The following is a 15,657-nucleotide window of genomic DNA, read 5'->3' on the forward strand; positions in this document are numbered from 1 at the left end:
ACCCCTCTCAGCCTGTCATGCCGCCTGAATAGCCCTTGGTTTCCATATCTGTGCTGCCTCATGCCCCATTCCCCTCTATACCCATCCACCCCTCTGCCTCTGATGTGTTTCTGCATCAGAAATCTCAGGGCCTGACTCCACTGTGGTTGCTGGAGGCCTTGGGGAAGATCTGAGAAGGAATTAAATTGTGCTGACACTTACGGCTGTGATAGGAGTGTTGTCTCTCGCTCCCCACTCTGATAGCAGAGGGGATGCTGACTGTGGGGAGAAGAAGGTGATAGTCCCCATCCTGCAGAAGGAGAATGAGGAGGGAGTGGGAAATAGCTGTGAATTTCCTGCTCATAAACAGTTGTGTGATTTGTCACAGCCAGAGACAAAACTGTACAACTGGTGAACTTTGCACACAAGGCCCAGGCTGGGGGAGAGGAGGGAAGGGTGTTTTTGTCTCACTTCCCCATCTGTCTGTGTCACTGTGTGGAGCAGCAGTGCCACTCTTCTGCACAGCACAGTAATAATCAGCTTCATCCTCTGCCAGGGCCCCGGAGATGGTCAGATAGCCAGTGTTACTGGACGTGTCTTTGGAACCAGAGAAACGAGCAGGGACCCCAGAGCCCTGGCCTTTGATGGAATCTGAATAGTAATGCAGCAGGTATCGTGGAGAATTCCCAGGTTTCTGCTGGTACCAGTACAGATAGTAGTCACTGATGCTGGTCCCACTGCTCATGGTGCAGGAGAGTTTCACCGTGTTTCCTGGGGACACTGACACTGAAGGTGGCTGAGTCACCACAGGTTGTGAGCTGGAACCTGGAAAATATGATGGACATTTACCAACCCCTCCCTGTCCATGTCCAGCCACTAGTGAATCTGGTTGTGCTTTAGCTTCAGCAGCAACTTATTTAACCCACTGCCCCTGTTCTCACCTGTGCACCACGTCCCCAGCAGGACGATGAGGGGAGCCCAGAGCATGGTGAGGAGATTTCGTGCCCTTGGGAGAAAACAGCCAGATCCACTGAGACGTCCTGACAGTCTCTGCCCCTTATATTGATCCTCCTGTGGTAGGAGCATCTAAGCTCCACCTTTATTCTAGTTTGTTCTTATCTGATTGGCTCCTATGATCACAGAGAGCCGGGCACGTGGGAGGAGAGACCATCCCTTAGGGAGGAGCTTCTGCTGTATAAGGTCCCTAGCTCAGCTCCACTCCAGCAATGACCGTCTGCCAGGATCACGGTTTCATTTCAGCACTTGCAGTGGAGGCTGCTGGATTTCAGGCTGTGCGACAGTTTCCATTCTAACCCCTCATTGTCAGTTATTTGTAACTTTCCCAATGCTTCCCCTTTCAGCCTGTCATTTCTCTGCTTTGCCTGAGAGTTCACTGATCACTCACAGTGATCAAATACCAACTCGGCAGTTTCTGAGAAGGAGGAAAGGGCAGTAACTACACTTTGCCCAGGATTACCCAATCGGGCAGAGCTAAGGAGGAAATGGGGGGATTCTGCAAAGTTCCATTCTCCCTTCTAAGGGCCCACACTAGAGGATCTGGGTTTGTGTCTGGCAATGTACATTATTAGGAGCTGTTCTCTGCTCACTGGGATGATTTATTTCCATCATCTCCAGGCTGCCCAGCTGGGCTACATGAGCTTCTGTTTATTCATAAGCAGCTTTTAATGGGCAGAAAATGGAATTCTGAGAAGTGGGCGGTGACTGTGCCGCCCCTTGTGCTGAGAGCTGGGAATGAAAATCCCACTGAAGAACGAAGTGTTATTGTCATTGTTTATTACTAAAGACCAGTGAGACGCATCACAGTCTGAGGAGGCTTCTCCTCAGGAATTCTCCTGGCTCCTTGCTCTTGGCACTTGGGAAAGTGCTAGAAACATCACCAATGACACAAAACGACATGGAGTCTCAGCAGCACCAAGACAGGCCAATACACACCCTCAAATGTTCATTAGCAAAGGCTGCCTTGTGTCTGTTTGCTGGGAACAGGAGAACCTGGCTCTGTCCCATCCTACTCTGAGTCTCTACCTCCTGAAAGATACTGTGCCTGACCCATGTAGTTCAGTTCCCAGCTGAATTCAGGCATTTGCAGGAGTTCCTCACAATAGAGCTGATCTCACACACAGGGTCCCATGGCAGACTGGCCACTGGGGGAGGGGAGGCCCTCATATCCCTTCCCCAGGACTCAGATTGAACCAGGTGGATAATCAAACATGGCCATGACTCCCCAGTTGGGAATATTTAACCTCTGTTTATTTTTTTAAAGTTCATGGATTTTAAAATGGGTGACCAACCACGGCCCCACGTAACTCACCGCAACCCTAGGAAAGGAAGGGTCTGCTATGAGCAGCACAAACAGTGAGCAGGGGGTGATGGCGACTATCCCGACATTGGCTGAGATTCTGCAAGAGCAGGAGAAAATGCATGAATAAAATGACTCAGCATTGACTTTATCCCCAGGTAACATAATCTGAAGGCAGCTAGGGGGAAAAGCAAACATCATGTAGCACCTGAGCAGTAAGTGAGCAGCGTGAGGAGCAGAGGGGCCCAGGCCATGGTGGGAATCCAGACGAGCTCGGCTTCCTGAGGCAAATGGGTCTCAGGCTGGAACCCGCCGATTCTCTGTTAACCTGCCACCCCAGGGCTGGAGAACGGCCCCTTCATGCAAATCTGCTCCTTCCTTGCTAGCTACTAAAGCCTCCTCATTCCCCCATACGAGAGGGGCAGAGACATAGCACAGGGAAAGATTCTGGGACCAAGTCTTCTCTGCTCTACATTGATGTAAATCCCAGGTAACTCCATTGAACTTTACCTTGTTGTAAAAGTGGAGTAACTGAAAAGAGAATCAGCCCCTTTCTGTATAAACTCAAATATTTAATGATTTAGAACAGGTATTGTTGAGCCCAGGCTGCCCTGCTAAGTCTTACAGAGCATGCACTTCAAAAGCATAAAAGGATCATTAAACACTGTGGTTAGACATATCATACCAACGTGGGCACTACCCTGGGGAAAGGTTAAGTTTTTGGGGAACATCCACTGCAGTTTCAAAGCTTTGCTCAGTTTCTGGTAGGAATCTCCTCTTGTAAAGCTTTGGGAATGGAAAGGTGGATGAGGTGTCTGGTGGCTGGCGATGTAAATGTAGAGCAGAATAGGACTTGGGAAAGCAAAGGGCTCAGTCTGGAAGAGATTGTCCTGCACATGGAGAGGGGCTCACCCCATCAGATCCTAGAGCGGAGTCTGAGCCACGGAGAGAAAGGGGGGTAGTTCAGGGGATCGTTGTAGCCCCCCCATAGTATCCCTCCCCAGCAGCATGTGGCCAAATGATTCATTACAACCAATGCCCAGTGTTTCCTGTTTGGCATGTTCTAGCTGAAGAGCTCCCCCTAATGGCCAGCGTCACACTTGCAGAAGTGATCTCTTGCCCCAGTTGACAGTTTTACCAACGTTCCCTTTTCGAATTCCAGCTCCCCAGGCCAGCTCGGGATCTTGGTTCCTATTCCCCAGCCCAGATTTGCCTCCTGGCTGAATTTTTAAAGTCACAAGAAGTTGCTCTGCTTCTTAGTGACCTTTGCATTAGCCCAGCCATTGCTGCTGATCCCCAAATGCTGCAGTCGGCCCGGTTCCCCCAGACAGCCCATAGGGATGCCGACCTGGGAGGGGAGTTAGAAAGAAGGTGGGGCCTGCTGGGGACAGGGAAGGCTGGGAGCAGAGGGGAGCTGACTCACAGAGGCCAAATGGGGAGTTGTAGCCGCAGGGTCATGGAGCACTGCTCAGCCCACTGGGTCCCTTAACCCTTCGCTCCCCATGGCTGCTAGCACTGCAGGCAGGCTCCTGGCAGCCTCTGCTTGCGACTTGGGCCAGTGCCATGAAGCAAACAGCCAGCTCCTAGGGTTCTGACATGATGAGTCAGGCCACTGGAAATAATGAAATGAATAAATCTACGCAGGGGGGGCCCATTCTATGTGTGTTTGAGTGTTTGAGCCTTTCGGGCATGCTAGGGTCACGTTTTCAATCCAACGGCTAGAAACATCCTTAACTAGTCACTGAAAGCTGAGGTTCTCATGGAATCACTGGACTCCAGAATCTGGGGCTTTCAGCAAAAACCCTAATGAGTACTTGACTCGCTATAAAACTACAAGAGATGGTGACTGTGATGAAGGACAATGAAGATGGGAACTTAAAGGTAGAATTTGGCCCCTGTTAAATGGGAAACCAGTGCAGAGAGCGGTGGCTGGGAATGACGTGCTGTCGGATACCTGGGGTGCTGAGTAATTGGGCTGGATTTCCCCTACCTCCCTGGCTGCTCGGAACTGTAATCAGCACCTCCTCCTTCTCCATTCCCCTTCTCTGTGGGAGTCCCACAGGGCTGCCTCCTTGTTCTCGACTTTTCTCTCTCTCTGAGCCTTATCCTTCAGTATCTCCCTCTGCTCACATGGGCTCAGTATCACCTCTGTGCTGACAACTCCCCCAGACACTTCTCCACTCCAGCTGCTCATTCTCCCATCTGGCCTGGTCTCTCCAGTGTCGCACCCTTTGATGACTCCTCTGGTGTCAAGCTCACATTGGCCAAAACTGAGCTCAGAAATCTTCCCTGCCAACCTCTCTCAGCCAGTCATGCCGCCTGAATAGCCCTTGGTTTCCTTATCTTTGTGCCTCATGCCCCATTCCCCACTATACCCATCCAACCCTCTGCCTCTGATGTTTTTCTGCATCAGAAATCTCAGGGTCTGACTGCACTGTGTTTGCTGGAGTCTTTGGGGAAGATCTGAATTAAATTGTGCTGACACTTACGGCTGTGATAGGAGTGTTGTTTCTCGCTCCCCACTCTGATAGCAGAGGAGATGCTGATTGTAGGGAGAAGAAGGTGATAGTCCCCATCCTGCAGAAGGAGAATGAGGAGGGAGCCGGAAATAGCTTTGTGGACTGAATTTCCTTGTCACAAAGTGCTGTGTGATTTGTCACTAGGGTGACCAGACAGCAAGTGTGAAAAATCGGGACAGGGTTGGGGGTAATAGGAGACAGTATAAGAAAAAGACCCAAAAATTGGGACTGACCCGCTAAAGTTGGGACATCTGGTCACCCTATTTGTCACAGCCAGCGACAAAACGGCACAAGTTGTGAAATTTATACACAAGGCCCAGGCCGGGGGAGAGGAGGGAAGGGTGTTTTTGTCTCACTTCCCCATCTGTCTGTGTCACTGTGTGGAGGAGCACTGCTACTCCCACTCCACACAGCACAGTAATAATCAGCCTCATCCTCTGCCAGGGCCCCGGAGATGGTCAGATAGCCGGCGTTACTGGACGTGTCTTTGGAACCAGAGAAGCGAGCAGGGACCCCAGAGCCCTGGCCCTTGCTGGAATCTGAATAGTATCTCAGCAGGTATCGCGGAGAATTCCCAGGTTTCTGCTGGTACCAGGACACACCATAGCCACTGATGCTGGTCCCACTGCTCATGGTGCAGGAGAGTTTCACGGTGTTTCCTGGGGACACTGACACTGAGGGCGGCTGAGTCACCACAGGCTGCGAGCTGGAACCTGGGAAAAATGTTAGAAATCCGTCAAACCCTCCCTGTCCATCCTCAGCCACTAGTGAATCTGATTGTGCATTCGCTTCAGAAGCAACTTATTTAACCCACTGCCCCTGTTCTCACCTGTGCACCACGTCCCCAGCAGGACGATGAGGGGAGCCCAGAGCATGGTGAGGAGATTTCGGGCCCTTAGGAGAAAACAGCCAGATCCACTGGGAAGGCCTGACAGTCTCTGCCCCTTATATTGATCCTACTGTGATAAGCGGCATCTAAGCTCCACCTTTATTCTAGTTTGTTCTTATCTGATTGGCTCCTATGATCACAGAGAGCCGGGCACGTGGGAGGAGAGACCATCCCTTAGGGAGGAGCTTCTGCTCTATAAGGTTCCTAGCTCTGCTCCACTCCAGCAATGACCGTCTGCCAGGATCAAGGTTTCATTTCAGCACTCGCAGTGGAGGCTGCTGGAGTTCAGGCTGTGTGACAGTTTCCAGTCTAATCCCTCATTTTCAGTGATTTGTAACTTTCCCAATCCTTCCCTTTTTGGCCTGTCATTTCCCTGCTTAGCCTGAGGGTTCACTGATCACTTACACTGATCAGAAACCATCTCAGCAGTTTCCGGGAAGAAGGAGAGGGCAATAAATACACTTTGCCCAGGATTAACCATTTCTGGAGCCAACTAGGGCAGAGCTAAGGAGGAAATGGGGGGATTCTGCAAAGTTCCATTCTCCCATCTAAAGGCCAACACTAGAGGAGCTGGGTTTGTGTCTGGCAATGTACATTATTAGGAGCTGTTCTCTGCTCACTGGGATAATTTATTTCCATCATCTCCAGGCCGCCCAGCTGGGCTACACGAGCTTCTGTTTATTCATGAGCAGTTTTTATTGGGCAGAAAATGGAATTCAGAGAACTGGGCGGTGACTCTGCCGCCCCTTGTGCTGACAGCTAGGACTGAAAATCCCACTGAAGAACGAAGTGTCATTGTCATTGTTTATTACTAAAGACCAGTGAGACACATCACAGTCTGAGGAGGTTTCTCCTCAGGAATTCTCCCGGCTCCTTGCTCTTGGAATGTGCTAGAAACATCACAAAAGGCAAAATAACCACACGGAGTCTCAGCAGTACCAAGAAAGGCCAAAACACATCTTCCAGCATTAATTAGAAAAGGGAAGGGAGAGCCCGTCTCTGTCCCGTATTACTCAGAGTCCCTGCCTTCTGGAAGGTTCTGTGCCTGACACATGAAGTTCAGCTTTAAGCCACATGACAAAAGCCAGTTCCCAGCTGAATTCAGGGATTTTCAGGAGTTCCTCACAATGGATCTGATCTCACATGCAGGGTCCGATGGCAGATTGGCCATTGGGAGAGGACCCAGGCACCCAGATTGAACCAGCTGGAAAATCAAACACGGACATGACTCTCCAGTTGGGATATTTAGCCTCTGTTTATTCTTTAAAGTTCATGGATTATAAAATGGGTGACCAAGCACAGCCCCACGTAACTCACCTCAACCCTGGGAAGGGAAGGGCCTGCTATGAGCAGCACAAACAGTGAGCAGGGGGTGACACTGGCTGACAGAATCATGGCTCATCTCCAACACTTTATTTACTTGCATTGAACACGAGGCGGGACACAAAGAGCTGGGGATCAGTGCAGAGATCCCCCGACCTTGCCCCCGACCTCTGGTATCTTCTGCAAACGCCCTGGTGTCACAGAACCAGCTCAGCAATTCTGGAGCTGACCCAGCTTTTACAGCCAGGGCAGATTGAGAGGTTCTGACCATTCCTGAGTGAGAGGCCAAAGGCACCAAAGGATTTGGCGCTGGGGGGTGGAGTGTGGGGGCAGCTTCCATTGTCCTACTTCCATGCTCAAGTTTCCCAATTAGAGACGATACTGGTTCTGAGTGGGAGCTCAGAGGGCAGGGAGAGTATTTTTAATTCTTGGAAGTGTAGGTTTGAGACATAGAACCTAAGCTTCATCCTCCACTGGCGATGTCAGACCAGAGAGAGGCTGGAGCAATGGAGGGAGATGCACAGTTGATTGCTTTAAGTGTTTAAGAAGCGTAAGTGAATTCCCCCTGGTTACAAATCGCTCCAACTCCTCTAGCCCTCAATGAGAACTTCTTGTACGGTGAAATCCCCAGTGGGGACAGTGAGTAGGTGACCAGTCGCCTACATGCAGCTGGAAATATTGTGACTGAGAGGAAACATCTTCACTTCACACCCCATCTCCTCCACAGAAGGAAGCCCTCGTCAGGACATGGGACATGTTTTCTTTGATAACAAGAGGTTTGTGTCTCACTTCCCCATCTGGCTGTGTCACTGTGAGCAGCACCACTGTCCCACACCTGACAGTAATAATCAGCCTCGTCCTGTGCCTGGACTCCAGTGATGGTTAACGTGGCCGTGTTACCGGATTTGGCACCAGAGAATCGATCAGGGATTCCAGAGGGTCTGCTGCTACTACCATATATAACAAGTAGTGGGGCACTGCCAGGTTTCTGTTGGTACCAGTGCACACTCTTGCTACCAATGTTGTTCCCTGAGCAGGTGAGTTGAGCATTTTGCCCTGGAGACACAGACACTGAAGGCGGCTGAGTCAGCACAATCTGGGCAAGAGAACCTGCAACAGGAGGAGAAAATGAATGGATAAAATGACTCAGTATTGACTTTATCCCTCAATTAACATGAACTGCAGGCAGCCGGGGGGAAAAGTAAAAATCATGTATCACCTGAGCAGTAAGTGAGCAGCGTGAGGAACAGAGGAGCCCAGGCCATGGTGGGAATCCAGAGGAGCTTGGCTTCCTGAGGCAAATGGGTCTGTAGCTGGGACCCTCCGATTCTCTCTTAACCCACCAGAGCTGGAGAACGCCCCCTTCATGCAAATCAGCTCCCTGCTGATTGGCTGCCAATACCTATGACCGTCACGAAAGCTCATGCTAAAATAAATTTGTTAGTCTTTAAGGTGCCACAAGTACTCCTGTTTTTTTTGGGAGGACAGTAACATGAGGAGAGCTTGTCTATATAAATCCCCATTGTAACTGAGATAGGGAAGGATTCTTTTGTTTTCTGTTTGCCAGGGGACAATAGGGAGAATCCTGGAGCTGAGGAGCTCCCAGTCTGCACAACCTGCTCTGCCACTTAGTTCATGGAGCAGAGACTCTCTAACTGTCTGCACCTGGGGCAACAAAACCAACCCCTTTCTGTCACATCCCACCAGGCTTTGGGTCACAACCAGAAACAGGGCTAGATTCTGGGTGACCACCAATGAGATGCTGCCTGGAGTGGGTGATGCTGAGTGGGGTGGGGGCTGGGAGAAGTGGAATCTGGGGCGGGGCCATGGTTTGGGGGTTGCTGGCTGGGGGAGGTGACTCGGCTGAGCAGGGAGCAGTGGGGTGCTGGGGTGCTGGTAGAGGGCCAGCATGGTGCTTCCAGCTGCTTCCTTTTCACCTGCTCTTTGAGTCAGGGCAGCACCATCTGAAGGTGGCGAGGAGCCCGTTGGTCCCTGTGAGTCGTGGGGCCTGCAGGTGGCCAGGGGCAGCTGATCACCCCCTTTGCACACGGGTCCCTGGGGCAGAGCACGGAGTGATGGGGGGAGGCAGGAAGCAGGAGGGGCTGCAGGCACAGGCAGCCCCAGTGCTTCTCCCCCTCTGCCCTCAGGGTTTGGGGATTTCATTGTGCCCTGGGGGAGAGCCCCTGCCCTAGAGATCGTGGAGCAGGGAGGGCAGACGGGGCTGGATGAGAAGCTCGGCCCCCAGAGCTGAGGGCCCCTAGGGGACCTCATATGAACCATACGTCTAAGAGCCGTTAGGGTATGAAAATCCCCTGAGCCCAGAGGCGGCTCTACCGCAGCAGCTGGTGGCTGGTCACTGTGACCTGCCCCCCACCCCCCAATACCGCGCCCTGCGGCAGCTTGTGGGTGACCAGCTCCCCCTAGTGGTTACGGTCACACACGCCAGGATCCTGTTCCTCTGCAGGGCTGTGGAGCAGCATCACATCACAGTCATTGCAACACACAGGCTGTTCCTTCGCAGCTCGTTCTTCTGTGTGTCCAGGCTGAGCACGCCATCGACTTCCCCCCATCTTTGGGGGAGATCAGTCATTTGTTCAGACAACTTGAATTGCCTTGATGAGGTTTCCTCCCAGTTTGTGTCAAAGCCAAAAGTCCTGGAGGAACAGAGCATCTTCAAACCAGCATCTTTAGACTCATAAAAATATTCCCCACGAGCAGCTTTTGCCATTTGCATGCCCCGGTCTGTGCACAACGGGGCTCTCAGCCAAACCTCCTTCTGGGGTGTGAGCCCCCCTAGAGGGCTCTGTCCCCTCACTGCACATTTCAAACCTGGATGCCCGTTGGCAATGCTTGGGGTTTTTGGAGTAGGTCAAACCCTGCCATAGAACGCAGTGTGCTTCCACTACAAGAAAGGGACCGAGAGACTTTGTCCGTGGACCATATGAACTGGAACCATAAACTCACCTCATCATCGTATCTACTCATTATACTCCACACCTGAACATAGCCATTGTATGAACAACATACCCTCATATCTCAACGTCTGTACGACCCATCAATCTTTTACCCCCAATCGGGGCTATTGCAGATTATGCATTCCTTACGCCACCCAGTCTTAAACCGAACTTCGCACACCTTGATAATCTGTACCTTATTCCCTGGTAACCAGAAACTTCTACGCTTAAACTCTGTACCATTCACTTTTTTAAAACATCATCTTAATAAAAATTTTAAAGCCCAATGAGACATCTCAGGCTCTGAGGAGGCTTCTCCTCAGGAATTCTTCCTGCTCTTTGTTCTTGGTAGCTGGGAATGTGCCTGCAACGTGACCCAAGGAAAACCCACATGGAGCCTCAGCAGCACCAAAATTTGTCACACCAGCAAAGCTTAAGCTATTTCTAAATAGGGTTGGGGAGGGCAGAGCCTGGCTTTATCCCACAGTGCTCTGAGCCCTTGCCTTCCAGAAGGTTCTGAAGGTTTCAGTGCCTCGCCTGGGGTGAACAATCAATGGCTATTAGCCAGGATGGGCAGGGTTGGTGTTCATAGGCTCTGTTTTCCCAGAAGCTCGGAATGGGCCACAGGGGATGGATCACTTGGTGATTACCTGTTTGGTTCATTCCCTCTGGGGCACCTGGCATTGGCCACTGTCAGAAGACAGGAAATTGGGCTAGATGGACCTTTGGTCTGACCCAGCATGGCTGCTCTTATGTTCTTATGCCGGTTCACTTCAGTTAAGCACTTCAGCCACATGACAAACCCAGTTCCCAGCTGAATAAAGGCATTTGCAGGAGTTCTCCACAGTGGAGCTGATTTCACATGCAGGGTCCCATGGCAGACTGGCCACTGGGGGAGGGGAGTCTCTCAGATCCCTTCCCCAGCACCCAGACTGAACCAGCTGGGAAATCAAACACGGACATGACACTCCAGTTGGGAATATTTAGTAGGTGACCAGTTGCCTACATGCAGCTGTTTATCTTTCATGGATTTTAAAATGGGTGACCAACCACAGCCCCACGTAACTCACCTCAACCCTGGGAAGGGAAGGGCCTGCTATGAGCAGCACAAACAGTGAGCAGGGGGTGACAGCGACTATCCCGACACTGGCTGACACAACCATGGCTCATCCCCAACACTTTATTTACTTGCATTGAACACGAGGTGGGACACAAAGAGCTGGGGATCAGTGCAGAGATCCCCCATCTTGCCCTGAGACCTCTGGTATGTTCTGCAAACGCCCTGGTGTCACTGAACCAGCTCAGCAATTCTGGAGCTGACCCAGCTTTTACAGCCAGGGCAGATTGAGAGGTTCTGACCATTCCTGAGTGAGGGGCCAAAGGCACCAAAGGGTTTGGCGCTGGGGGGGTGGAGTGCGGGGGCAGCTTCCATTGCCCTGCTTTCATGCTCAAGTTTTCCTGATTAGAGATTATATTGGTTCTGGGCAGATGCTCAGAGGGGAGGGAGAGTATTTTTATTTCTTGGAAGTGTAGGTGTGAGACATAGAACCCAAGCTTGTCTGAGAGTCCACGTCCTCCACTGGCAATGTCAGACCAGAGAGAGGTTGGAGCAATGGAGGGAGATGCACAGTTTATTGCTTTAAGTGTTTAAGAGGCTGTAAGTGAATTCCCTCTGGTTACAAATCGCTCCCACTCCTCTAGCCCTCAATGGGAACTTGTTGTACAGTGAAATCCCCAGTGAGGACAGTGAGTAGGTGACCAGTCACCTACATGCAGCTGGAAATATTGTGACTGAGAGGAAATATCTTCCTTTCGCACACTGTCTCCTCCACAGACGGAAGCCCTTTTCAGGACACAGGACATGTGGTCTTTGATGACAAGAGGTTTGTGTCTCACTTCCTCATCTGACTGTGTCACTGAGATTCTGAGCTCTGCTGCTGTCCCACACCTGACAGTAATAATCAGCCTCATCCTGCGCCTGGACTCCAGTGATGGTTAACGTGGCCGTGTTCCCGGAGTTGGCACCAGAGAATCGATCAGGGATTCCAGAGGGTCTGTTGCTATTTTCATATATAACAAGTAGCGGCACACTGCCAGGTTTCTGTTGGTACCAGTGCACAAGCTTGCCCCCAATGTTGTTCCCTGAGCAGGTGAGTTGAGCATTTTGTCCTGGAGACACAGACACTGAAGGCGGCTGAGTCAGCACGTACTGGGCAAGAGAACCTGCGACAGGAGGAGAAAACACATGGATAAAATGACTCAGCATTGACTTTATCCCCAGTCAACATGATCTGCAGGCAGCCACAGGGAAAAGCAAACATCATGTATCACCTGAGCAGTAAGTGAGCAGCGTGAGGAGCAGAGGGACCCAGGCCATGGTGGGAATCCAGACGAGCTCGGCTTCCTGAGGCAAACGGGTCTGTAGCTGGGACCCTGCGATTCTTTCTTAAATCCCCAGAGCTGGAGAACGGCCTCTTCATGCAAGTCTGCTCCTTGCTTGCTAGCTACAAAAGCCTCCTCATTCCCCCATACGAGAGGGGCAGAGACATGGAGGAAAGATTCTGGGGCCAAGTCTTCTCTGCTCTACACTGGTATAAATCCCAGGTAACTCCACTGAACTTTACCTTGTAAAAGTGGAGTAACTGAAAGGAGAATCAGCCCCTTTCTGTATAAATATTTAAAAAGTTAAAACAGGTATTGTTGAGCTCAGGCTGCCCTGAGGCATACAGAGCTTGCACTTCAAAAGCATAAAAGGATCTAACTGCGGTTAGACATATCGTATCAGCATTTGAACTGCCTTGGGGAAAGATTAAGTTCTGGGGACCAGCCATTGCAGTTTCAAAGCTTTGCTCAGTTTCTGGTAGGAATCGTCTCTTGTAAAGCTTTGAGTATGGAAGGTGAATGAGGTGTCTGGTGGCTGGCGATGTAAATGCAGAGCAGAATGGGAGTTGGGAAAGCAAAGGGCTCAGTTGGAAAGAGATCGTCCTGCACACCGAGGGGCTCTCACCATCAGATCCTAGGGCAGAGTTGGAGCCATGGAGGGGAAGGGGGGTAGTTCAGGGGATAGTTTGTGTGTGTTTAATTTGGACAGGTTTCTGCTCAGAGCTGTTTCATGGATGGGCACCTGCTTAGTCTGTACCAGCAGGGAGCAAATGTCACCAGAGAATTACCGGAAAGTGTCCTCTTGAGACACCCTCCTGAGAGACTGAGAAATGACACATGGAGAGTGTGCATGTCCTATGGGCTCCTCGTATAGTGATGTCTGACAGCACCTGCTCTCCTCCAGTTCCCACCTGCTTCACCTGCCCCTCTCTGCCCACAAGGAAAGAAGGAAAAAGGGGGAACCTGGGAGGTGTCAGGAAAAGAGCATCACTGTTATTAGTGTTGTAGCCCCCCATCTGGCCAAATGATTCATTACAACCAATGCCCAGTGTCTCCTGCTTGGCATGTTCTAGCTGAAGAGCTCCCTCTAATGACCAGCACTACACTTGCAGAAGTGATCTCTTGCCCCAGCTGACAGTTTTACCAACGTTTCCTTTTCTAATTCCATCTCCCCAGCCCAGCTCGGGACCTTGCTTCCAATTCCCCAGCCCAGATTTCCCTCATGGCCAAGTCACGAGAAGTTGCTCTGCTTCTTAGTGACCTTTGCATTAGCCCAGCCATTCCTGCTGACCCCCAAACGCTGCAGCCGGCCCTGTTTCCCCAGACAGCCCATAGGGATGCCAAGCTGGGAGGGGAGTTAGAAAGAAGGTGGGGCCTGCTGGGGACAGGGGAGGCTGGGAGCAGAGGGGAGCTGACTCACAGAGGCCAAATGGGGAGTTGTAGCCGCAGGGTCATGGAGCACTGCTCAGCTCCACTGGGTCCCTTAACCCTTTGCTCCCCATGGCTGCTAGTACTGCAGGCAGGCTCCTGGCAGCCTCCGCAGGTGAGTTGGGCCAGTGCCATGAAGCAAACAGCCAGCTCCTAGGGTTCAAAAATTCTGAGTCAGGCCGTTGGAAATAATGAAATGAATAAATGTACACATGGGGGCACCATTCTATGTGTGTTTGAGTGTTTGAGCCTTTCAGGCATGCTAGGGTCACTTTTTCAATATCTTCTCTGCAGTTCCAAGGGCTGGAAACTTCCTTACCTAGTAACTGAAAGCCGAGGTGCTCATACAATCACTGGACTTCAGAACCTGGGACTTTCAGCGAAAGCTCTAATGAGCACTGGCCTCGCTATAAAAACCTCAGGAGATGGTGACTCTGATGAAGTGCAATGAAGATGGGAAGTTAAAGGCTGAATTTGGCCCTGGTTTAATGGGAAACCAGTGCAGAGAGTGGTGCCTGGGGATGATGGGCTCTTGTAAACCTGGGTGCTCAGTAATTGGGCTGGATTTCCCCTACCTCCCTGGCTGCTCAATCAGCATCTCTTTTGTCAGCTCCTCCTCCTTCCCCACTCCCCTGCTCTGTAGGAGTCCCACAGGGCTCCGTTGTTGTCCTCTCCTTTTCGCTCTCTGAGCCTTATCCTTCAATATCTCCATGGGCTCACCTGGGTCAGTCTCACCTCTGTGCTGATGACTCCCCAACACACTTCTCCACTCTGGCCCTGTCTCCTGCTGCTCATTCTCCCATCTGGCACGCGTCTCTCTGGTATCCTGCCCTTTGATGGTTCCTCTGGTGTCAAGCTCACATTGGCCAAAACTGAGCTCAGAAATCTGCCCTGCCAACCCCTCTCATGCCACCTGAATAGCCCTTGGTTTCCTTATCTGTGGTGCCAGATGCCCCATTCCCCTCTATACCCATCCACCCCTCTGCCTCTGATTTCTTTCTGCATCAGAAATCTCAGGGCCTGACTCCATTGTCTTTGCTGGAATGTTGGGGAAGATCTGAATTACATTGTGCTGACACTTACGGCTGTGATAGGATTGTTATCTTTTTCTCTCCACTCTGATAGCAGAGAGGATGCTGACTCTTAGGGAGAAGAAGGTGACTGTCCCCATCCTGCAGAAGGAGAATGAGGAGGGAGCCAGAAATACCTTGTTAGTCTCTAAGGTGCCACAACTACTCTTCTACGGCTACCACTCTGAAACCTGTCAGAAATACCTCTGTGGACTGAATTTCCTTGTCATAAAGAGCTGTGTGATTTGTCACAACCAGAGGCAAAACTGGGCAACTGGTGAACTTTTCTCACAGGGCCGAGGCTGGGGGAGAGGAGGGAATGGTGTTTTTGTCTCGCTTCCCAGTGTGAGAGTCAGAGAAGGGGGCCTCTCTGATATACAGTAAAAGGCGCAATCCAATAAAAACAGGGCTGTCATTTGCCTCTGTCAATAAATATCCATCCCCCTCCTTTGAAATGAACCTTCCTACTCTCAAAAGCAAGAGACCAATGCTGGATGCCAGGGTCATCCAGGAGCTGCCCGTATAAATTGCTACGGCCCCCTCCAACAGAGGTGCAAGACAGCACCTCGGAACGGGAGCTCGGCCACTCCACAATGGCCGATCTTCAGCTGTGTGCAACCGAGGGATCAGTTCTTCCCCTGCCAGTAGCGCTGGAATAATTTTAATAATGGGGGTGCTGAAAGCCAACTCCCTCACCCTTGTGCACGCCCCTCCCCCCCCGAGCTGAGGCTGGGAGCAGGGCAGTATCTCTGGGAGCGGGGAACCCAGATAGGAGTAAGGAGGCCGAAGCTGGGGC

The 15,657-nt window shown here is 51.3% G+C and overlaps 2 protein-coding genes and 2 gene segments (V, D, J or C); all 4 read right to left on the reverse strand.

Annotated features, from left to right (window-relative positions):
- Positions 1-15,657, reverse strand: part of LOC120386421 (immunoglobulin lambda-1 light chain-like) — a 459,811-nt gene that overhangs the window by 216,326 nt on the left and 227,828 nt on the right. The gene's annotated exons all lie outside the window — the stretch shown is intronic.
- LOC120386422 (immunoglobulin lambda-1 light chain-like) overlaps positions 1-15,657 on the reverse strand; it is a 482,696-nt gene that overhangs the window by 183,353 nt on the left and 283,686 nt on the right. The window lies entirely within an intron of this gene.
- Positions 1-15,657, reverse strand: part of LOC120386423 — a 309,162-nt gene that overhangs the window by 161,198 nt on the left and 132,307 nt on the right.
- Positions 328-5,746, reverse strand: LOC120386427. The segment is given in 3 exon segments: positions 328-497; positions 5,222-5,528; positions 5,645-5,746. Coding segments are annotated over 3 exon segments (489 nt in total).

Source organism: Mauremys reevesii, linkage group 18, assembly GCF_016161935.1.
Source record: "Mauremys reevesii isolate NIE-2019 linkage group 18, ASM1616193v1, whole genome shotgun sequence".
Taxonomy (NCBI): Eukaryota; Metazoa; Chordata; order Testudines; family Geoemydidae; genus Mauremys; species Mauremys reevesii.